The sequence below is a fragment of the Mustela erminea genome, chromosome 21, assembly GCF_009829155.1.
Source record: "Mustela erminea isolate mMusErm1 chromosome 21, mMusErm1.Pri, whole genome shotgun sequence".
NCBI lineage: Eukaryota > Metazoa > Chordata > Mammalia > Carnivora > Mustelidae > Mustela > Mustela erminea.
Window position 1 is genome coordinate 323,159 of NC_045634.1, and position 25,920 is coordinate 349,078.

At 38.1% G+C, this 25,920-nt stretch overlaps 1 protein-coding gene across 11 annotated transcripts in view; it reads right to left on the reverse strand.

Annotated features, from left to right (window-relative positions):
* Positions 1 to 25,920, reverse strand: part of PSD3 (pleckstrin and Sec7 domain containing 3) — a 727,165-nt gene that overhangs the window by 88,662 nt on the left and 612,583 nt on the right. For all 11 annotated transcript variants that reach the window (XM_032329159.1, XM_032329164.1, XM_032329161.1 and 8 more), the window contains one exon: positions 13,831 to 13,901. In XM_032329159.1, the coding sequence (XP_032185050.1) occupies positions 13,831 to 13,901 (71 nt within the window). The remainder of the gene's footprint in view (positions 1 to 13,830; positions 13,902 to 25,920) is intronic.

The window sequence follows — 25,920 nt, forward strand, 5'->3', positions numbered from 1 at the left end:
AGCAGTGGGGCCCTGAGCTCTCAGCTACTCCGGGCCAGAGATTGGGAGGCCTCCATATTCATTCCCGTCCTCCAGAACTCTACAGAAAGCGTTCAGGGAACAAAAGCTCCTGAAAGTGAACCCAAGCGGATTACTTAACCTGGCCCCTGGTAAGGATGGTGCACTTCTGCCTCGGGCAAAGACACTTGAGAATCACTACAACAGGCCCCTCCCCCAGAAGATCAACAAGAAATCCAGCCAAGACCAAGTTCACCTACCAAGGAGAACGGCAGAATTCCAGAGGAGGAGAAAGAAAAGCATGGAATTCATGGCTTTCTCCCCATGATTCTTTAGTCTTGCAAAGTTGATTTTTTTTTATTTTATTTTTTTTCTTCTGCTAATTTTTTTCTAACTTTTACCCTTTCCTCTTTTAATGTTTTTTAACTACTTTATCTCAACAATACCTTTCATTAAAAAATAATCTTTTTAAAAACTTCATTGTTATAATCATATTTTAACCTTCATTGTATCTAACTTTATTTTTTGTATACACATAGGATTTATTTTTCTAAAAAATTTGGGGGAATAACTTCTTCTAATAGATCAAAATACACTTTAAATCTAGCCCCGGGCTTTTTCTAGTCTCCAGCCTGAGCAAATTCCCTCCACTTTCGTTTCCTTTATTCTCCCAACCAACTTACCTTATCAATTCCTTTTTTAGAAATTAAAATTTTTTTCATCTTTATAGTCATATTCCATCTCTTCATTGTGTTTACCCTTATATATGTTTTTCATTCTTTAAAATTTTGTGAGGCAGTTTCTTCTAAGAGACCAAAATAATCCAAAAATTAAGTGGGTGACCCTGTTCTAGTCACCAGTCTAATATATATATATATATATCTTTTTCCTTTTTAAATTTTTCTTTAATTGCTTTCTTATTTTAATTCTTTTTTTCTGAACTTCCTTTTACCCCCTTTCTCCCCCCCACAATTTGGGGTGTCTTCTGATTTGATTAAAGCACATTTTCCTGAGGTCTTTGCCACCCTTTTACTATTTTATTTGCTCCTTCATATATTCTTATCTGGACAAAATGACAAAGCAGGAAAACACACCACAAAAAAAAAAAAAAAAAAAAAGAACAAGAGGCAGTACTGAAGGCTAGGGACCTAATCAATACAGACATTGCTAATATGTCAGATCTAGAGTTCAGAATGACGATTCTCAAGGTGCTAGCCGGGCTCGAAAAAGGCATGGAAGATATAAGAGAAACCTGTCTGGAGAAATAAAAGCCCTTTCTGGAGAAATAAAACAACTGAAATCTAACCAAGTTAAAATCAAAAAAGCTATTAATGAGGTGCAATAAAAATGGAGGCTCTTACTTCTAGGATAAATGAGGCAGAAGAAAGAATTAATGATATAGAAGACCAAATGACAGAGAATAAAGAAGCTGAGCAAAAGAGAGACAAACAATTATTGGACCACGAGGGGAGAATTCGAGAGATAAGTGACACCATAAGATGAAACAACATTAGCATAATTGGGATTCCAGAAGAAGAAGAAAGAGAGAGGGGAGCAGAAGGTACACTGGAGACAATTATTGTAGAGAATTTCCCTAATATGGCAAAGGGAACAAGCATCCAAATCCAGGAGGCACAGAAAACCCCCCTCAAAATCATTAAGAATAGGTCCACACCCCATCATCTAACAGTAAAATTTACAAGTCTTAGCGGCAAAGAGAAAATCCTGAAAGCAGCCTGGGACAAGAAGTCTGTAACATACAATGGTAAAAATATTAGATTGGCAGCGGACGTATCTACAGAGACCTGGCAGGTCAGAAAGAACTGGCATGATATATCCAGAGCACTAAATGAGAAAAAAATGCAGCCAAGAATACTATATCCAGCTAGGCTATTATTGAAAATAGAAGGAGAGATTAAAAAGTTTCCAGGACAAATAAAAACTGAAAGAATTTGCAAACACCAAATCAGCTCTACAGGAAATATTGAAAGGGGTCCTCTAAGCAAAAAGAGACCCTAAAAGTAGTAGATCAGAAAGGAACAGAGACAACATACAGTAACAGTCACCTTACAGGCAATACAAGGGCACTAAGTTCTAACCTCTCAACAGTTAACCCTGAATGTTAATGGGCTAAATGCCCCAATCAAAAGACACAGGGTATCAGAATGGATAAAAAAACAAAACCCATCAATATGCTGCCTACAAGAAACTCATTTTAGACCCAAAGCCACCTCCAGATTTAAAATGAGGGGGTGGAAAATAATTTACTTTGCTAATGGACATCAAAAGAAAGCTGAGATAGCAATCCTTATATCAGATCAATTACATTTTAAACCAAAGACTATAATAAGAGATAAGGAAGGACACTATAGCATACTCAAAGGGTCTGTCCAACAAGAAGATCTAACAATTTTAAATATCTATGCTCCTAACATGGGAGCAGCCAACTATATAAACCAATTAATAACAAAATCAAAGATACACATCAAGAATAATACAATAATAGTAGGGGACTTTAACACTCCCCTCACTGAAATGGACAGATCATCCAAGCAAAAGATCAACAAGGAAATAAAGGCCTTAAATGACACACTGGACCAGATGGACATCACAGACATATTCAGAACATTTCATCCCAAAGTGACAGAATACACATTCTTCTCTAGTGCACATGGAACATTCTCCAGAATAGACCACATCCTGGGTCATAAATCAGGTCTCAACCGGTATCAAAAGACTGGGATCATTCCCTGTGTATTTTCAGACCACAATGCTCTGAAGCCAGAACTCAATCACAAGAGGAAATTTGGAAAGAACCCAAATACATGGAGACTAAATAGCATTCTTCTAAAGAATGAATGGGTAAACCAGAAAATTAAAGAAGAATTGAAAAAAATTCATGGAAACAAATGGTAATGAAAACACAATGGTTCAAAATCTGTGGGACACAGCATGGCAGTCCTGAGAGGAAAATATACAGCAATACAAGCCTTTCTCAAGAAACAATAAAGGTCTCAAATACACAACCTAACCCTACACCTAAAGGAGCTGGAGAAAGAACAACAGAAAAAGCCTAAACTCAGCAGGAGAAGTGAAATAATAAAGATCAGAACAGAAATCAATGAAATAGAAGCCCCCCAAAAAACACAACAAAAACAAAACAAAACCATAGAAATCAATGAAACTAGGAGCTGGTTCTTTGAAAGAATTAATAAGATTGATAAACCCCTGGCCGGACTTATCAAAAAGAAAAGAGAAAGGACCCAGATAAATAAAATCATGAATGAAAGAGGAGAGATCACAACTAACACCAAAGAAATACAAACAATTATAAGAACATACTGTGAGCTACTCTACGCAAACAAATTTGACAATCTGGAAGAAATGGATGCATTCCTAGAGACATATAAACTACCACAACTGAACCATGAAGACATAGAAAACCTGAACAGATCCATAACCATTAAGGAGATTGAAACAGTCATCAAAAATCTCCAAACAAACGAAAGCCCAGGGCCAGATGGCTTCCCGGGGGAATTCTACCAAACATATAAAGAAAAATTAATTCCTATTCTCCTGAAACTGTTCCAAAAAATAGAAATGGAAGGAAAACTTCCAAACCCATTTTGTGAGGCCAGCATCACCTTGATCCCATGTGGGAAGCTGCAATAAGGCTTGAGATGAGGACCAAACCAGGCCCTGACCTGTGCCTTCTTTAAAGTCTGAATAAGCTAAAAAAAAGGTTTAGGACAGGAAAAGTTGAGTAGCACTGAGAAAGGGTCTGTGCTATGTGTTGTGCGCTCGCCTACGTGACTTCCCACATGCTTGCTAAACAAATGAGAACAATTTCGTTGGGGTCAAAAGTTCGTTGCTGGTCCTTGCTGCCCTAGTACTACTCATAAATTACTTTCAGGTTTGCTGTATCAATACAGAACAATTGTACTAGCATCAGCCGTTTGGTGTCATGAGGTCTACTTATTATGGGAACTCAGGGTTGTTTAACTAGGCACAGATGTACTGCTTCTCCTATCACTATATATATGGCCTTAGTGCTTTGAATAAACTTGGCACTGTTGGACATCCTCCTCAGTGCTCCTCCTGTTCCTATCTCTTTGTCTCTTAAGTTCTTTTCACCATCCTCTTACCCTCACGTTCCTGGTCAATTTGTCGTGCCGGTTGCGACAAGTGGTGCCCAAACAGGGACCTGAGCACATTTCAAGGGAGCGCGCATGTACAGGCAACTAGTTGCCAGCAATCAGGTAAGAGGAGCCCAGGTTGACGGGCGACAGCAGGAGTAAAATAATATGGGGCAATTGCAGTCTATGGAACAGGATCTTTTTGTTATGGCATTGTAGGCCCTTTTAAAGCAGAAAGGGTCTAAGCACTCAAAGAAGGCCTTACAGCAGAACAGGATCCTTTTGTTATGGCATTGCAGGCCCTTTTAAAGCAGAAGGAGTCTAAGCACTAAAGAAGGCTTTACAGCAATTTTTTGGTGTGGTGTCTGATCTTTGTCCTTGGTTCCCTAAAGGAGGAACAGTAAATTTACAAATTTGGCAGAAAGGGCAAGAGATTAAAAATCAGTTGAGAATTAGAGGACCATGTGCTTGCCCTGAAGGAACCATGAAAGTTTGGGAAGATATTCGAGAGGCTTTAGATCTGCAACATTCTATAGAATTAACCTCTATAGCTTCTCATGATTCTCTTTGTAACTTGGCCATAGATGAATTGGAGAATGAGTATGAACATCTCGGTGCAGGTATTTCTCCTGAGTTAGTTGCTGGCCTCACCGATTCTCATTCTGATTCTTTTGATACTCCTGGAGATGGAGTGCCTCTGAACTACGATAAAGAAGTATTCCTTGCCTCTGCCCCTGTAGGCCCAAGCCATTCTGTTTGTCAGCCAGAGTATCCCCACTTTGGAAAAAGTTTCGAGTCTATTGGGGTTCAAACAGCCTTGATGACACATAGACGAACTCAGACTGAATCCCTTAAGATTTCTACACCTAAGGACTCGAGTGTAGGGTTTCCAGTAATGCAGCATCCTCAATCTGGCAAACCCTACAGAGATGGGGAGCCTATGCCTAAAAGTATGTTTCCCGTGAGTCCAAGACAACTTCCTGAAGGAGCTGAACTGCTAAAAACTACACCGCTACAGCGGACACTTTATCAAGCCCAACAAGCGGGAGAAGATACTTCTGCATTTTCCGCTTACCCTGTGACACAACTGCCTGATGGCCAAAGGGCTTATAATACTGTAAATTTTAAAATACTAAAAGAAATTAAGGCGGCCACTTCACAATATGGGCCTACTGCTCCATATACCTTGTCCCTACTGGATAGCGTAGGTTTAAAAGCCTTGTGCCCTGGAGACTGGAAAGTCATAGCACAGGCATGTTTGTCAGGGGGAAATTATCTTTTATGGAACACAATTCTTTGAAAGAGCCCCTGGAATGGATCCATTTAGCACTACATCAACTGCATATTATTACGGGACAAATAGAATTGTTAACACAACTGATCACTAGGGGTCGCCAACGAATTGTTCATATCACAGGTAAAGAACCTGATTTTTTAATTTTACCAATGTTAACTGTTGATCGTGTGCAGACATTATTCAAATTTAACCTTGATTGGCAGATAGCTCTTTCTAATTACCCAGGACAACTTCGATATCATTTACTAGCAGATAAGTTATTACATTTCTTTTCTACCATTTCTATTGTAATAAATGATCCTATTCAGGAAGTCCCCTCGCTTCTGCTATTAATGTTTTTGTAGATGCTGATAAAAGGACATATTGGCATTTATAAATCTTCTCATTCGGGTCATGAGTGTTTTCGAGCATTTTATGCCACTAAGTCTGTACAGAGAGCTGATTTAAAAGCAGTACATTTAGCCCTGGAGAAATTTTCTGAACCATGTAACTTATACAGTGATAGCCATTACGTAGCACATGCCGTTCCATTGTTACCAACTGCTTATAGTCTTACTAATGATGAACTTTTTCATCTCTTTACAAGTATTCAATGTTTGCTGCAAAAAAGAGTTAATCCTATTTATATCACTCCTATTCGGTCACATACTAACTTACCTGGACCTTTAACTGAGGGCAATGCTATTGCAGATGCATTAACTCACATACAATTGGTGTTAACCACTAAGTTTGAGCAAGCCGCTCAAAGTCACACTCGATTTCATCAAAATGCAGCGGCTCTGTGTAAACAATTTCGATTAACCGGAGAAGCAGCTCGACAAATAGTTAAGAGCTGCTCCACTTGCCCTATTCATGATCCCCAACCAACTTATGCTGTGAATCCTCAAGGCTTAATGCTTGTGGCAAATGGATGTAACTATTTTTCCCCCTTTTGGAAGACTTAAGTATCTCCATATTTCTATTGATACCTTTTCTGGATTTTTACATGCTACAGCACACTCTGGGGAATCCTTTACTGACTTTCAAAATCATTTGCTTTCAGCATTTGCCACTCTGGGCACCCCAAAAGTAATAAAGATGGATAATGGGACTGCCTATACATCTCAAGCTTTTCAAACCTTTTGGGCCATTTTTGACATAGCACATTCTATAGGTATCCCATATAATTCTCAGGGTCAAGCCATTGTCGAACATGCAAATAGCACTCTTAAATCTTACCTTAAAAAATTAAAAGAGGGGGAGCTATGACAGGGAAAGTGAAATATTCCCCACATATCCATTTAACTTTAACCCTGTATGTTTTAAATTTTTAAAATGTGGATGATATTGGTCAGATAGTGGCTGAGCGCTTTTGGCATCCTGATTTTTCTCCACTTCCATTCGCCCAGTGGAAAGATCCTTTGACCGGAGTATGGAAAGGTCCAGACCCAGTGCTCAATAAGGGGCGAGGGTTTGTTTGTATTTTTCCACAGGATGAGGACACCCCATGCTGGATGCCAGAGAGATGGTGCCGAATCCTCACATCTCCAACAGAGGATGGCTTGCCTCACGTTGAACGGCTAGAACATAAGGAGAAGAAGACGTCTCCCCCCTTACAGCCGGAGGGATGTTTCGTGCAGAACTCTGGAAACTGGTTGCTGCCCTGGGACCAATCAGAGTGCAAACAGCCAGAAATGGTTATACTGCCACAAAAGACTTCAATCTGACTTTGCGGGCCTGTGTTCCTAGACCTTTTTTACTGGTAGTGGGCTTGGGATCAATAGTTCTCACCTCTTTCCAAGGGGGTCATCTATTGTATAATACTCATTGTGACCATTGTGACAATGGTCACAATGAGTATTATATGACAACAATAACAATAAATATTAATGACAACAAATTGTCTACCTGTGTCCCTTCCTTCGTCAGGCACAGATCCCATTATAGTGTTTGTAACTGTGCAACCTCCATATATGTTATTACCTGTGGAAGTGGAAGTACCTTGGTATGCTAATTATAGTTATCAGTTTGCCTTTGAATTGCAGTTGCAGCTCAAATGAGTCAAACGTTTTCTGGGTCTATTGATAGCAGGAATAGCAGCACTAGTAACACTCATTCTGGTTGTTTACTAGACTCCTTGTTATATTACCTGCTTTTGTTTTAATATGGTGCATTGTACAGATTTGTACTAGGACAGCAATGACTGCATGCTCAGGCTCAAATTCATATACTTGACTTATTTAAAAAACGAAGGGGGTGATGTGGGATGCCACAATTAGGCTTGAGACAAGGACCAAACAGGCCCTGACTTGTGCCTCCTTTAAAGTCCGAATAACCTAAAAAAAGGTTTAGGACGGGAAAAGTTGAGAAGCACTGAGAAAGGGTCTGTGCTATGTGTTGTGCGCTTGCCTACATGACTTCCCACATGCTTGCTAAACAAATGAGAACAATTCGGTTGGGGTCAAAAGTTTATTGCTGGGGGACGCCTGGGTGGCTCAGTTGGTTAAGCAGCTGCCTTCGGCTCAGGTCATGATCCCAGCGTTCTGGGATCGAGTCCTACATCGGGCTCCTTGCTCGGCAGGGAGCCTGCTTCTCCCTCTGCCTCTAGCCTGCCACTCTGTCTGCCTGTGCTTGCGCTCTGTATCTCTCTCTCTAACAAATAAATAAAATCTTTAAAAAAAAAAAAAGTTTATTGCTGGTCCTTGCTATCCTAGTACTGCTCATAAATTACTTTCAGGTTTGCTGTATCAATACAGAACAATTGTACTAGCATCAGCCGTTTGGCGTCACGAGGTCTGCTTCTAGTTAAATGTGAAACTTAGGGGAACTCAGGGTTGTTTAACTAGGCACAGTTTTATTGCTTCTCTTCTCACTATATATATGGCCTTCGTGCTTTGAATAAACTTGGCACTGTTGGACATCCTCCTCAGTGCTCCTCCTGCCCCCATCTTTTTCTCAAGTTCTTTTCACCATCCTCTTACCCTCACATTACTGGTCGATTTGTCGCACCGGCCGCGACAATCCCAAAACCAGAGAAGGATGCCATCAAAAAAGAGAATTACAGACCAATATCCTTGATGAACACAGATGCTAAAATTCTCACCAAAATACTAGCCAATAGGATCCAACAGTACATTGAAAGGATTATTCACCTAGACCAAGTAGGATTTATTCTAGGGCTGCAAGGTTGGATCAACATCTGCAAATCAATCAATGTGATACAATACATAAATAAAAGAAAGAAGAAGAACCATATGATACTCTCAATAGATGCTGAAAAAGCATTTGACAAAGTACAGTATTCTTTCCTGATCAAAACTCTGCAAAGTGTGGGGATAGAAGGTACATACCTCAGTATCATCAAAGCCATCTATGAAAAACCCAAATATCATTCTTAATGGAGAAAAACTGAGCATTTCCGCTAAGGTCAGGAACATGGCAGGGATGTCCATTATCACCACTGTTATTTAACATAGTACCAGAAGTCCTAGCCTCAGGCATCAGACCACAAAAAGAAATTAAAGGCATCCAAATAGGCAAAGAAGTCAAACTCTCACTCTTTGCAGATGGTATGATACTTTATGTGGAAAGCCCAAAAGACTCCACTCCAAATCTGCTAGAACTTGTACAGGAATTCAGTAAAGTGTCAGGATATAAAATCAATGCACACAAATCAGTTGCATTTCTTTACACCAACAACAAGACAGAAGAAAGAGAAATTAAGGAGTCAATCCCATTTACAATTGTACCTCAAACCATAAGACACCTAGGAATAAACCTAACCAAAGAGGCAAAGAATCTGTACTCAGAAAACTATAAGTACTCATGAAAGAAATTGAGGAAGACACAAAGAAATGGAAAAATGTTCCATGCTCCTGGATTGGAAGCACAAGTATTGTGAAAATGTCCATGCTACCTAAATCAATCTAATTTTATGCATTTAATGCAATTCCTATCAAAATCCCATCCATTTTTTTCAAAGAAATGGAACAAAGAATCCTAAAATTTGTATGGAACCAGAAAAGACCTTGAATAGCCAGAGAAATATTGAAAAAGAAAGCCAAAGTTGGTGGCATCACAATTCTGGACTTCAAGCTCTATTACAAAGCTGTCATCATCAAGACAGTATGGTACTGGCACAAAAACAGACACATAGATCAATGGAACAGAATAGAGAGCCCAGAAATAGATCCTCAATTCTATGGTCAACTAATCTTTGACAAAGCAGGAAAGAATATCCAATGGAATAAAGACAGCCTCTTCAACAAATGGTGTTGGGAAAATTAGATAGCCACATGCAGAAAATGAAACTGGACCATTTCCTTACACCACACACAAAAATAGACTCGAAATGGATGAAGGACCTCAATGTGAGAAAGGAATCCATCAAAATCCTTGAGGAGAACACAGGCAGCAACCTCTTCGCCCTCAGCTGCAGCAACTTCTTCCTAGGAATATCGCCAAAGGCAAGGGAAGCAAGGGCAAAAATGAACTATTGGGACTTCATCAAGATCAAAAGCTTTTGCACAGCAAAGGAAACAGTTAACAAAACCAAAACTGACAGAATGGGAGAAGATATGTGCAAACAAGGTATCAGATAAAAGGCTAGTATACAAAATTTATAAAGAACTTATCAAACTCAACACCTAAAGAACAAACAATCCAATCAAGAAATGGGCTGAGGGCATGAATAGATATTTTCTGCAAAGAAGACATCCAGAATGACAAAAGACACATGAAAAAGTGCTCCACATCACTCGGCATCAGGGAAATACAAATCAAAACCACAATGAGATACCACTTCACACCAGTCAGAATAGCTGAAATTAACAAGTCAGAAAATGACAGACATTGGTGAGGATGCAGAGAAAGGGAACCCTCCTATACTGTTGTTGGAAATGCAAGCTGGTGCAACCACTCTGGAAAACAGCATGGAGGTTCCTCAAAAAGTTGAAAATAGAACTACCTTATGACCCAGCAATTGCATGTATTTACCCTAAAGATACAAACGTAGTGATCCGATGGGGCATGTGCACCCGAATTCCAATAGTCAAACTATGGAAAGAATCTAGATGTCCATCAACAGACGAATGGATAAAGAAGATGTGGTGTATATATAGAATGGAATACTATGAGCCATCAAAAGAAATAAAATCCTGCCATTTGCGACAACATGGATGGAACCTAGAGGGTATTATGCTTATCAAAATAAGTCAATCGGAGAAAGACAACTATCATATGATCTCCCTGATATGAGGAAGTCAAGAGGCAAGGTGGGGGGTTTGGGGGGTAGGAAAAGAGTAAATGAAACAAGATGGGATTGGGGGGGAGACAAACCATAAGAGACTCTTAATGTCACAAAACAAACAGGGGGGCCCGGTGTAGGGGGGTACAGAGAGGGTGGTAGGGCTATGACATTGGGGAGGGTATGTGCTATGGTGGGTGCTGTGAAGTGTGCAAACCTGGTGATTTACAGATCTGTACCCCTGGGGTTAATAATATATGTTTTTAAAAAATTAAAAAATAAAAAAAAATTTTAAAAATGTTCATATTCCTCAAAGTCACCTACAGATTCAATACACTTACCAAAATACCAATGGCATTTTTTATAGAAATAGAAAACCCACCCTAAGATTCATATGGAACTAGAAAGGATCCTGAATAGTCAAAACAATCTTGAGAAAGAACAAATTTAGAGGCCTCACATTTCCTGATTTCAAAATATATTACAAAGCTACAGTAATTAAAACATTATAGTATCGGGGCGCCTGGGTGGCTGAGTGGGTTAAAGCCTCTGCCTTCGGCTCAGGTCATGATCTCAGGGTCCTGGGATCGAGCCCCACATCGGGCTCTCTGCTCAGCAGGGAGCCTGCTTCCCTTCCTCTCTCTCTGCCTGCCTCTCTGCCTATTTGTGATCTCTCTCTGTCAATTAAATAAATAAATAAAATCTTAAAAAAAAAATTAAAAAAAAATAAATAAAACATTATAGTATGGGCATAAGGACAGACATACAGACAAACTTAACAGAGAAGAGAACCCCAAAATAATCCTATGTGTATACAGTAAACTGATTTCCAACAGAGTGCCAACAGTATACAAGGGGGAAAAGATAATTCCTTTAACAAATATTACTAGGAAAATGGGTATCCGCATATGAAAGAATGACATTTCATCCTTATACCCTAAACAAAAGTTAACTCAGAATAAATTAAAGGCTCAAATGTAGACCTGACACTATAAAACTAGAAGAAAACAGCTGAAAAGTTTGTTGGCATTGACACTGGCAATGATTTCTTGAATATGATTCCAAAAGCACAGGCAACAGAAGCAAAAATAAACAAGTGTGACTACACAAAAATAAAAATCTTCTGTACAGCAAAGGAAACAAGGGATTGAAAAGGCTACCTATAGAATGGGAGAAAGTATCTGAAAACCATATATACGATAAGGGGTTAACATCAAAATATGTAAGAAAGTCCTAAAACTCAATAGCAAAAAAACAAAACAAAAGAAAAACAACAAATCATCTGAATAAATTATGGGCGAAGGACTTGGAGAGACATTTCTACAAAGACAGCATTCATATGGCCAACTGGTATGTAAAAAGATGCTTGACATCACAAATCATCAGGAAAATATAAATCAAAACTACAATGAGATATCGCCTCAGACCTATTAGGAAGACCATTATTAAAAACAAAACAAAACAAAAAAACAGAGGATAAGAAATGCTAACATGCATGTGGAGAAATTAGAACTCTTGTGCATTGTTGGTGGGAACTGAAAATAATTCAGCCACTATGGAAAATAGTACAGATGTTCTTTACAAAATAAATAGAACTACGGTATGATCCAGTGATCCCACTTCTGTGTTACCTTTGTCAATGGTAACTGAATCAGGATATCAAAAAAAAGATTTGCACTCCCTGTTTACTTCAGCATTATTTACAATGACCAAGAGGTGGAAACAACATAAAGATCTATGCATGAATGAATGAAGAAAGAAAATGAAGTAAAAAATAGACTATTATTTAGCCATTAAAAAAAGAAAGGAATTCTGTCATAGACTACAAAATGGATGAACCTTCATCATATTATGTTAAATGAAATCAGCCAGTCACTGAAAGACAAATATACTATGCGTTTTCACTTACATGAAATAGCCAAACTCAGAAACAGAAGGTAGAATAGTGGTTGCCAGGGGTTGGGGAGAGGGGTAGTGGGAGAATTGCTGTTTACCTGGTATTTGTCATGCAAGATGGAAAATTTCTAGAGATCTATTGTACAACACTGTGTTGACAGTTAATACTATCTACTGTGCACTTAAAAATTGAGGGTTATGTGTTTTTTATCACCATTAAAAAAATGACTTTTCGGGGCACCAGGGTGGCTCAGTGGGTTAAAGCCTCTGCCTTCGGCTCAGGTCATGATCCCAGAGTCCTGGGATGGAGCCCCACATTGGGCTCTCTGCTCAGAAGGGAGCCTGCTTCCTCCTTTCTCTCTGTCTGCCTCTCTGCCTGCTTGTGATCTCTGTCTGTCAAATAAATAAATAAAATCTTTAAAAAAAAAATGACTTTTCCTATCAGTCATCATTGAGGGCAGTGTTGTTATTGCCTTGCTGTCTGTTTGCCTGAATTCCAAGCAGCCCTTCACAGTTAGAGCTGGAATCCTGTTTGGCCCTGGGAAGGGGTGGACCTCATTCCAGTCAACACACAAATTTCTCATGTTTACACACACAGAGCTAGGGAAGTAGAAGCTCCAGGGATTACTTTTCAAAGGCAGAACATAAAAACTTGATCCTAAACAGATTTCCAGATTCTGGGATTTAGAAGAAAGGATCCAGGTAGGAAATGGTCCAGTTAAAAACTTCCCCAGATAATTTGGATTATATAAGTACCAACGCTTCAGGACTTGACTGAGGTGTGTTTCTAGATTTAGGTAAGATTTAAATGAAGGCAAATAATTAAATAAAGATATTCTATTACATAGTGTTAGTCAAAGAGATAAATGAAGGATCTAACTAATCTATAGTATAAATAACCAAGAAACAAGTGCTGCCACAGGACCGTACCTACACAGACCATTTGCAGTCTAACCTATATTCAAAATTTCTAACGGAACACAAATGGAACACAGCTCTGATCACACACATTTATATTTATATTTAATATATACTATAACATATATATCATCAAATATTTTGTGTATACTTTATATAATATATATAATTATACACATATAATTTCTAGAATAATTTTTAACCAGAAACAACAACAAAAAAATGAACAAGGAATTTAGACATCAATTAAGTAATTTTTTGGGTGTTCAATGTAGGCTCTTTGTACAAAGTAAATATTTTGTGGGTACCTTGTCAAATTATTTCATAAAGTTTTATGGGCTTCATTTTTAATTTATGTTTACCTTTTGCAAGTAAAGGACTGTTCCTTTTAGTACAGCATAAAAAGTTTTCCATCCTCGCTTTCCTCTTGGAGCTAGAAAGGGGAAAAAAATGGAAAATTTTATTTGACAGAAAACAGCATTTTAGAAAGAGTCAAAATGATCAACATGGTGATTGTGTTTCAATGTTCCCGGTTTATTAACTTCCAAAATTAGTAATAATGAGAACTAAAATTTTCTTGAGACTTTAACAAAAACAGGCAATATTCCAAAAATGTCCTCCATGTACTATCTCTCTTAATCCTCCCAATAATCCTGCGAGACAGGTACTATGACTCTTGTCTTTTTATAAAACTGAAGCACAGAAAGTAATCCACTAATGGTCACACAACTAGAAAGAGAAGAGAACAAGAATCTGGAAGCCAGGAAGCATGGCTCTATAGACATGACTTAAGGACTGGGAAAGCAAAGAGGCATTTTGGAAGTATATATTAATTTAAGAGAAAGCTTAGAAAGCTCATGTAACAGATCATCTAAGCTTTTCAAAGTTTCTAGAAATCATTAAAATCTCAGAATATAAAAGAACTCCTCTTGGCATTTCCCCTCAATACTCACCAACTGGATTATAACTTTAGATATTATTATTCCTATGGCAACCTGTGATAACTCATTGCAGATCTTGCCACACTGTAACAGTATTTTTGTTAAAGTGTCACTTTTCAGGGGATTATGAATGAAGTGAGAGCAGGTACCCTTCATTTCTATAATTCACAGTACCTGGCAATGTGTAAGGCAGACATTAGGTACCCTCATAAAAATTCTCCAAATTAATTTTCTTCCAGAAGTCCTTATATTATTTTTGTTTATATTTTCTTGGAGTAAAAAGTAGAATTTCTCAACTGACTTATGTATACTTTTATAGACTATCCTAAAACAAATCACAGATTAGCGAACACATTTTACTATCCAATCTTAATCCTAATTAAAATAATGTAACTGGAAAATGTTATTACCTGAATGTCATTTTTCTTTTTCTTTAAAGATTTTATTTACCTATTTGACAGAGAGAGAGAGAGAGACAGCAAGAGGGAACACAAGCAGGGGAAGTGGGAGAGGGAGAAGCAGGCTTCCTGCTGAGCAGGGAGCCCAATGCGGGGCTCGATTCCAGGACCCTGAGATCATGACCTGAGGTGAAGACAGATGCTTAATGACTGAGCCACCCAGGAACCCCTGAATGCCATTTTTCTAAACATGTCTATCCAAATAGGTAGAGAGGACCACTTATTCTTATTCCTCCATCAACCATTTGGCTGCCTTTATGTTGTCTTAACTTGGATACCTAATTAAATTAGGAAATGTATTTTCTTAAGAAAATCCTTTAAATCTCCTTTGACTGAAGACTCAAAAATTCTTAGGGTTGGGAATTGTGTGAATATCCACCTAGAGAACACAGGTGCCCCTGCCAACACCATACTGATATATCCACCTGTCAAAAAAGGACTCAAAACATCCGCTCTGCAGGTTTCCAGGGGAAATTAAAAAAAAAAAAAAAAAAAAAAAGAAAGAAAGAAAAGAAAAGAAAATCATCCCATCTGTTTTCACTATGCAAGGTTTAAAAGTATTTACTCAAAAATAATTGATCAACAACAGTACATCGTCATCTCCTTTATAAAGAGAGCCACAGATCATTGTGTGTGTGTGTGTGTAACATAAATGTTGACTGTACTTTTCAATATGTGTCAAAATCGATATGGTTGATGTGAGAATGGTGCACACAGAAGTGACCACAGGCTGCACAAGCCATGGCAGAGCAGGACCAAAGGCAGCATGGTGTGCTGAAGGTACCTGACTAGAAACAGACCGGCTGGTTTCTAGTCTTGTTTTATTTATTTTTTTTTCTTTTTTTTTTATTTATTTATTTCCAGCATAACAGTATTCATTATTTTTGCACCACACCCCGTGCTCCATGCAATCCGTGCCCTCTATAATACCCACCACCTGGTACCCCAACCTCCCATCCCCCGTCCCTTCAAAACCCTCAGATTGTTTTTCAGAGTCCATAGTCTCTCATGGTTCACCTCCCCTTCCAATTTCCCCCAACTCCCTTCTCCACTCTAAGTCCCCATGTACCCAAAACCCCTGAGTAACTCCTGGCCAATCCACCAACTTTTCAAAACTTCAGATGCTTTATTTAAAAATATGGATAATTTACCTAAGTTAAGGCAAATCACTAGCTAATGGTGGAAAGTAATTTAGAGAAATCCCTTTTCTTTCTTGTTTTTCTCTTATTTTATTTATTTATTTAGTTTTTGCTTTTTCCCATCACCTTTAATTCCCATCACCTATTTTACCCATTGCCCCCACCCAAATCATCTCTGGAAACCATCAGTTAATTCCCTATATTTAAGAGTCTGTTTCTTCATTTCTTCCTTTTTTCCTTTGCTCATTTGTTTCTTAAATTCCATGTGTGAGTAAAATCATATGGTTTTTTCTCTTTCTCTGACTTATTTTGCTTAGCGTCACATTCTCTGATCCATCCATGTTGTTGCAAATGTCAAGGTTTCATTCTTTTTTCATGGATGAGTAATATTCCCTTGTGTACACACACATACACACGCGCGCGCACGCACGTGCCCCATTTCTTTATCCCTTCCTCTACTGAAGGACACCTGGGCTGCTTCCATAATTTGGAAATTGTAAATAATGCTGCAATATACATGGGGATGCATATGTGCCTCTTAGTGTTTTTGTATTTGGGGGGTAAATATCCAGCGGTGCAATTACTGGGTATTTAGAGTAGTTCTATTTTTAGTTTTTAAAGAAACCCCCATACTGTTTTCACAGTGGCTGCACCAGTTTGCATTCTCACCAACAGTGCATGAGGGTCCCTTTCTCTCTCCACATACTTGCCAACACTTGTTCTTGAATTTTTGACTTTAGCCATTCCAACAGGTGTGAGGTGATACCTCATGGTGGTTTTGATTTGTACTTCCCTGATGATAACTGATGTTGAGCATCTTTTCATGTGTCTATTGGCCATCTGGATGTCCTTGGGAGAAATGTCTGTTCATATCTTTTGCCCATTTTAAAATTGGGCTATTTGTGTTTTGGGTGTTAATTTCTTTGTGTATTTTGGATACTAACCCTTTATCAGGTCATTTGCAAATTTCTTCTCCCATTCAATACACTGCCTTTTAGTTTTGTTGAGAGTTTTCTTCGCTGTGCGGATACTTTTAATTTAGTAGTCCCAATTGTTCATTTTTCCTTTTTTTAAAATTTTTGTATTTTTTTAAATTTTTTATTTTTATTTTTATTATTTTTTATTTTTTATAAACATATAATATATTTTTATCCCCAGGGGTAGAGGTCTGTGAATCCATTTTTCCTTTTATTTCCCTTGCCTCAGGAGAAGTATCTAGAAAAATTTTATAGATGGCCAAAGAAGTTACTGCCTGTACCCTAGCTAGGATTTTTATGGTTTCAGGTCTCACATTTAGGTCTTCAAGCAATTTTGCCTTTATTTTTGTGTGTAGTGAAAAAAAAAAATGGTCCAGTTTCATTCTTTTGCATGTCGCTGTCCAGTTTTCCCAACACCAGTTGAATAGACTTTTTCCCATTACACATTCTTTCCTCCTTTTTCAGAGATTAATTGACCATGTAGTTGTGTGTTTATTTCTGTGTATTCTATTCATTTCTATTAATCTATGTGTCTGTCCATTTTTATGCCAGTACCATACTGTTTTCATATGAAAATCCTACCTCATACTCAATGGGAAAAAAGCAGAACATCTCTCCTATGTGAGGAACAAGACGAGGATATTTCAGGTTCCGCAACGTAACCTGAAGTCTGGAATTGTGATGCCTCCACCTTTTCTTTTTAAGATTGCTTTAGCTATTCAGGGTCTTTTGTGGTTCCATACCAACTTTAGGATTGTCTGATCCGGTTCTGTGAAAAATGTTGTTGGTATTTTGATAGGGATTTGCATTAAATCTGTAGATTGCTTTGGGTAGTATAAGACATTTTAGCAATATTTGTTATTTCAATCCAAGAGCATGGAAGGTCTTTCCATTTCTTTGTGTGGTCTTTGATTTACTTCTTTAGTTACATTTATTCCTAGGTGTTTTATTATTTTTGGTGCAGTTGTAAATGGCATTGTTAATTACTTTCTGCTGCTTTATCAACAGTATATAGAAATGCAACAGATTTCTGTACACTGATTTTTGTATCCTGCAACTATACTGAATTTATCAGTTCTAGTAGCTTTTGGGTCTTCAGGGTTTTCTATTTAGTATTATGTCGTCTGCAAATACTGAAAGCCTTTTATTTCTTTTCGTTGTCGGACTGCTGTGGCTAGGACTTTCAGCCTTTGTTGAATAAAATTGGTGAGAGTGGACATCCTCGTCTTGTTCCTCACATAGGAGAAATGTTCTGCTTTTTTCCCACTGAGTATGAGGTAGGATTTTCATATAAGGTCTTTTATATTGAGGTATGTTCCCTCTAAACTTATCTTGTTGAGAGCCTTTTTAAAAAAATCATGAATGGATGTTATACTTTGTCAAATCTTTTTGATGCATCTATTTAAATGATGATATGAATTTTATCCTTTCTCTAATTGCTAATGATATATCTCATTGATTGACTTGCAAATATTGAACCATCCTTCCATCCTGGGAATAAATCCTACTTGATCTTGTTGAATGATTTTTTTAATGTACTGTTGGACTTGGTTTACAACTATTCTCTTGAGGATTTCTGCATCTATGTTCATCAGAGATACTGGCCAGTAGTTTTGTTTTTTTTGTTTTTGTTTTTGTTTTTTGTGGTGTCTTCATCTGGTTTTCTTATGCTAATACTGGTCTCAAAGAATGAATCTGGAAGCTTTCCTTCTTCATCTATATTTTGGGGAATAGTCTGAAAAAAACAGGTGTTAAAGCTTCTTCACATATCATTATAAACACTCTTTAATCCCCTTGCCATGTTTCCCCTATTGAACCACCCCACCCCTGTCTAGTATTCATCAGTTTGTTCTCTAGAGTTAAGAATATTGTTCCTTGGTTTGTCTCTCTTTTTTCCTTTAATAATTGCTTAGTTCCTTGGTTTGTCTTTTTTCCTTTAATAATTGTTTTGTTTCTTAAATGGCACATATGAGTGAAATCATGCGGTATTTGTCTTTCTCTGACTGGTTTATTTTGCTTAGCATTATACACTCTACCTCCACCCATGTTGTTGCATATCGCAGGATTTAATTCTTTTTATGGCTGAGTAATACTTCATTGCGTATATATACCACATCTTCTCTACCAACTAATCTGTTGATGGAACACTTGGGCTGCTTCTGTAGTTTGGCTATTGTAAATAATGCTGCAATCAATATAGGGGACATGTATCTCATTGAATCAGTGTTGTTATGTGTTTTGGGTAAATACCCACTACTGTGTTCATTAGATTATAGGGTAGTTCTGTCTTTTATTTTTAGAGGAAGCTCCATACTATTTTTCACAATGGGAGCACCTGTCTGCATTCTGTGCAGTGCAGAAAGGTTCCTTTTTCTCCACATCCTTGCCAACACCTGTTGTTTCTTATGTTGTTGATTTTAGCCATTTTGACAGGTGTGAGGTGCTATCATATTATAGTTTTACACCCTATGTCCTACTCATTAGATGTTTAGTACATTTATATTGAAAATAATTACTGATAGATGTGTTATTGCCATTTAGTTACTTACTTTGTGGTTATTCTTGTAGTTTTTCTCCTATCTTTCTTCTATTGTTCTCTTTCCTGGTTTGCTGGCTTTCTTTAGTGAAATACTTGTATCTCTTTCTTGTTATTCTTTGCTTATTTTTACTGGTTTTTTATTTGTGGCTACCATTGATTTATATGTAATATCTTCTGCATATAGCAGTCCATGCTATGCTGACGGTTGCTTAAGTTGGAACCCATTCTTTACTTCTCTCATCCTCATGTTTTAGGTATATGGTATCGTATTTTACATCATTTTGTGAATCCCTTGGCTGGTTTTTACAGATATACTTACTTATACCTTTTGTGTTTCCTACTTCTCCTACTCTTACTATGGCCTTTCCTTTCCTTTCCACTCAAAGGATCCCTTCTAATACTTCTTATAGGGTTGGTTTAGTTGTGATGAACTACTTTATTTTTTCATTTTTCTGAGAAAATTTATCTGTCATTCTGTTCTTTTTAAAAAATTTTAAATTCAATTAACATATAATGTATTATTAATTTCAGACACAGAGTTCAGTGATTCACCAGTCTTATATAATACCCAGGGCTCACTATATCTTGCGCCCCCCTGAAGGTCCATCCCCCAGTTACCCCATCCCCTCATCTCCCTACCCTCCAGCAACCCTGTTTATTTCCTATAGTTGAGTCTCTTATAGTTTGTCTCCCTCTATGATTTCGTCTTCCCTCCCTTCCACTATGATCCTGTTTTGTTTCTTAAATTCCACATGAGATAATATGATAACTGTCTTTCTGTGATTGACTTCTTTTGCTTAGCATAGTCTTCTTTAGTCCATCCATGTCATTGCAAATGACAAGATTTCATTTTGATGAAATCATTGATGGCTGAGTAGTATTCCATTGCATATATACATATACTCTACATCTTCTTTATCCATTCATCGGTCACTTTGTTCTGAATGACAGTCTTGTTGGATAGAATATTCTTGGCTGAAGATTTTTCCCTTACAGCACTTTGAATAAATCATGCCACTGTCTTCTGGCCTGTAAAGTTTCTGCTGAAAAACAACTGATTGCTTAGCAGATTTCCCTTATAAGAAATGTCTTCTTTTCTCTTGGTGCTTTAAAAGTTTTTTTTTTTTTTTCCTCTACCACTATTTGCCATTTTAATTACTATGTGTCTTGGTGTGGACCTCCTTGCATTGATTTTGTTGGGGTAACCTCTGTGCCTCCTGGATATGGATCTCTTCTTCAGATTAGGGGAGTTCTCAGCTATTTCTTCAAATAAATAAATAATAAATTCAAATAAATTTTCTGTCCCCTTCTCTTTCTCTTCTTCTGTGATCCCTAAAATGTAAATGTTATTATGCTTGATATAACTGCTGAGTTCCCTAAATCTATTCTCATTTTTCATAATTTTTCCCCTCTCTTAGTTCAGCTTGATTACTTCCCATTTCTCTGTCTTCCAGGTTATTAATTTGTTCCTCTGAGTCCTCTAATTTGCTATTTATTCTATCAAGTGTACTTTAATTTCACTTATTGTCTTGCTGCTTCTTTTTAAATCTTTGTTCAGGGAATCACTGATGTCCTATTCTTTTCTCAAGTCCAGTGAGTATACTTATGATCATTACTTGAAGTTTTCTATCAGACATATCACTTACCTCCATTTTGCTTAGGTCTCTTGCTGTGGTTTTATCCTGTTGTTTCATTTGGGACATACTCTTCTGTCTCTTCATTTTTATCTATCTTTTCCATGTGTTAGGAAGTTAGTTCATTTCCTGCTCTTTAAGGTAATGGCCTTATGAAGAAGAGGTCTTACAATGTCCTACAGTGCAGTGACCCTCCTCTACAGGACTTGACACCTTAAGGAGCATCTCCTGTGTGTGTTGTGTGTGCCCTGCTGTTGTGTCCTGTGTCCTGGCTGCTTTATCCTTCAGTGTGGCTGGTTGCAGAGGCTTCTTTGCCTTTTGTGGGCAGTGTTTGGTCCTCAGCCAAGTGGTGCACATTTTAAGAGGTGTGCATGGGTCTGCTTGCACAAGGAGACCTGCCACTATCATCAGAACTGAGGCTAGATCAGGAGATGTGGTGTTGGCTTGATTTGCACCATTCTTCTGGGGGAGGGGTACTGTAGCCCAGGACTGAGGCAAGCATGATGGGCAAGGGCAGATCCACCATAGTGTAGGGAGAAGGGGCTTGGTGTAAGCAAGTTCGGTGTCAAAAGATGGGAGGGTGGTTATAAATTCTCACTGTGGGTGAGGAAGGTTATTTTGATTCTTCCTGGATGTATCTTGATATCTTTGTTAAAGGACTCAACTTTCCTAAGATAAAGGGGGATTAAAAACTGGTTTACCTATAGGGGTAGCACAGATTGGGGAAAGGGGATTACCTTGAAGTTTAACTCTATATGAATATTTAAAAATAAAAATAAAAATAAAAAAAAGAATAAACTAAACTAAAATAAAATTAAATTAAAAAAATTTAAAAATAGAAAAGCAAAAGAATAACACAGGTATATGTATCAAAAATTTCAGGTTTAAAGGTTATTATGGAATCTGATGTACTGGACATCTCACTGTGATGGTAAATAGGTTAAAAAATTATCTATAAAAAAAACCCAGAATAGTGGGAATGAATTAAAAATAAAAGTTGTATCTATGAAGTAGTGGTGGTTGTTCTCTTGTCTTTTTTGTTGTTGGTGGTTTTCTGGGGGAGGGGCCTGCCGCATGGTTTTTCAGGCATTGTTTCCTGAGTTAAGTACTCCTGTCCCCATCAAGGGGGTGGGCTCTGAGGAAACCGGTTTTTCAGGCTTTTGTTCTCTGGAGGTTTTTTTGTTTGTTTGTTCATTTGTTTCTTCTTTGGGATAGGAGAGGAATGCAAGTTAGGTATGTTTCTCTAATTTCACTGAATTCTAGAACTTTCAAAGGTATCCTTGCTCCTGGCCATGAAATTCAGAGCTGAGTCATGACCCCTCTGTCTGCCCTCTCAGATGTGACCAACCCAATGTTTTTGCATGGTACCAATGCTAATAGCAGCACTAATTATAGCAGAAGTAACACCACATACTGTTTTAAGCACTGTTTCAAAACTTAATGTGTATTAATAAAGCCTACAACTTTAAGAGGAAGCAATTATTATAATCTCTACTGATATGGAATCTGAGATCCCATCTAACCTTCAGTACTTTCTCCCCACAGTACTGGACACTTTTGCTCTGCTTTGTATGCAGGGGAAGACCAGTTGGGAAATGCATGGAAAGACCAGGGAAAGACCAAGACCAGTGCCCTGGTTAACTCTGAGATATAAGTTACATTCGAGCTATTTAAGAGCTGACTTAGCATGGACTCTGACTGATCAGGGAAAATACAGCCCAATAAGGACTGAAGGGACAGCCATGGTAAACAGTCTGTTCAACTGAACCAGTCCACATTCCTTAACTATCAGCCCTGGCTAGGGGACTGTTTCCTGACCACTGTAGGTTAAAATAAGGAACAAAAAAAGCCAAACAAATTTTTATGTTTATTATTCTATCTTTCTCTCTCCCCCTTGCTCCCTCTCTCTCTCTCTCAGACACACACACACATACACACAGACACACACAGAATATACATTTCTGCAAAAGAGAAACTGGCAGTTGTTCCAAAGATGGGTGATAACGGAACTATCATTAAATCTTCAGTATTACAAAACAGTTCTTATTAATGTTCTCGTCTCATCTTCATTAAACATTTGAAGAAGGCTTTTTGGAAATACAAAATAACAATATCTTGGCTTCAATTACTGCCACTGATCTTCGTAAAACAGTTAAATACATAACTAGGACCAAAAGCACAGATGGTTACCATTTTTTCATAGAGAGGAAGGAATCAGAAAATATTGCTGAGCAATAAAATATTAAGTAAAGAGTATTGCTGGATATATGCCAAAAAATAAATTATACATTTTTTAATCCACCAAAAGGTATAGGCTTCATGTAAAAGTTTGTATTTGCATGCTATACTCTTCAACTTTAATTTCTTCTGAATTAAACTGGGAACAAATTGTGGCTAAGATCTTACTATTCCAATTTTTCTATTTTATTCATAAAGCAGAGAATTTTTTCCTACATCAAAACTGATTCATCCTGTTTTTGGCCACTACTTGCTTTGGATTCTCTGATCATCAACTTTTGGATTTTATTCAAGTTTAATATGAGAAAGACTTAATATGTATAGAAAGACACAGTATGTACATTGTCTATTTTTTCTTTTAATACACTAATCTCTCCTGTATATTGGCTTGAAAAGCATTTTTCCACTGCCCCAGTAAAATGACAAAAATACCATCCACCCCCTTCCCCCCAAAAGAGTAGAGGTCAGTAAGCCATATCCATACTAATGAGAAAGAATTCTTGAGTTATGGCCTGAAGGCTAACACTGCAGGCCCTACCAGGTTTGGAACCAAAGGGACTATGAGAATTTTGCATAGAACCTTCAATTTCCTTGTTACTGGGCAAAGACGTTTAAAATATAATGCGATACCAGTGAGGGCATTCCAAAATAAACCCTCCCTGAACTTGGAAACAAAGATGTGCTCAGCAAAAGCTCTTCTATACTAGTACAATTGGGATACATTTATGACATATTTGTAAAAGGCATAAGACATTTTTTTTTTAAAATCTTATTTATTTATTTGACAGACAGAGATCACAAGTAGGCAGAGAGGCAGAGAGAGAGGAGGAAGCAGGCTCCCTGCTGAGCAGAGAGCCCGATGCGGGACTGGATCCCAGGACCCTGGGATCATGACCTGAGCCGGCAGAGGCTTTAAACCACTGAGCCACCCAGGTGCCCTGGCATAAGACATTTTTAAAGCTGCTTTATTTCTCTAGTGACGCATCTGAAAATTTGGCAAAATCCTTAAATTATCTTCCTTACAGGATGAAGAGGTATCCTACCTTGCTTGGTAGAAGGCAAACTTAAATTCTACATCACTGAGGTAGGTGTGTGTGTGTGTGTGTTTTTTTTTTTCTTTTAAAGATTTATTTATTAGAGAGAGAGAGAATGAGTGAGCATGTATTGCAGGGGGAGGAGAAGAGGGAGGATGGGAGACAAGCAGATTTCTGGCTGAGTGGGAAGTCCAACAGATGGCTCCATCCCAGGGGCCTAGGGTCACGGCCTGAACCAAAAGCAATCGTTGGATGCTCAGCTGACTGAGCCACCTTGGTGATGAGGGAACAGAAGGCTGGCTGAGGACAAAGCAGAAACTGACACCCTGCAACCTTCCCCCACTCCCACTCCTGAGTGGGACATATGTGACATTCTTTAAGAATCTCCCACCTATCTTTTTTTCTTTTTTTTAAGATTTTATTTATTTATCAGAGAGAGAGAGGAAGAGAGCACAGGCAGACAGGATGGCAGGCAAAGGCAGAGGGAGAAGCAGGCTCCCTGCTGAGCAAGGAGCCCGATGTGGGATTCAATCCCAGGATGCTGGGATCAGGACCTGAGCCGAAGGCAGCTGCTTAACCAACTGAGCCACCCAGGCATCCCTCTCCCACCTATCTTAATGTTAATACATTGCTAGAGCGAAAAATGACCTTGACAATGTCAAGGCCTCAAGGCCTCTTTAGCATATGAAAGTTCTATTGAAACCTCCCTTTTCCTTACCTCCCAACCCCATCACATGTAACCTGCCACCCCTCACAACCCTGGGGCAGCAGGTCTCTGCCCACAGGTCCTGTCCCCGTGCTTTAATAAACCACTATTTTGCACCAAAGATGTCTCAAGAATTCTTTCTTGGTCATCCGCTCCAGACTCCACCCCACTGAACCTCACCTATATTCTAAAACTTCATCACTGGCATCCCTAAGGTGGCTGAAGATACAACACAGGCAGGCAGAGTTTGCTTTCTGTGACTGGTTTATAAAGGATTTGGACAGATTCATAAATGACAGCCCTACAAATCATTAAGTCAAGTTAAGGGTAATCCTTGTATAGTTATCCTTGATTTTCTTTCATAAATATCCTTGGGCACTACTATAACTACTATTATATCTTCATGGAGCGTAAAGGCCAAGGGCAGGCCACCCAAAATGTGCCACTTTGGCATATCAGTTATTTTCAATAAAAGTTACTTAAGAAACAACCAATGCAAAGAAACAACCCATGTTACTTAAGAAACAACCAATGCAAAGAAACAACCCATGGAATGGGAGAAGATAATCACAAATGACACTACAGACAAAGGGCTGATATCCAAGATCTATAAAGAACTCCTCAAACTCAGCACTCAAAAACCATAATCACGTCAAAAAATGTGCAGAAGACATGAACAGACACTTCTCCAATGAACGTACAAATGACTAACAGATGCATGAAAAAAATGTCCATCGCCATTAGCCACCAGGGAGATTCAAATGAAAACCACACTGAGATACCACC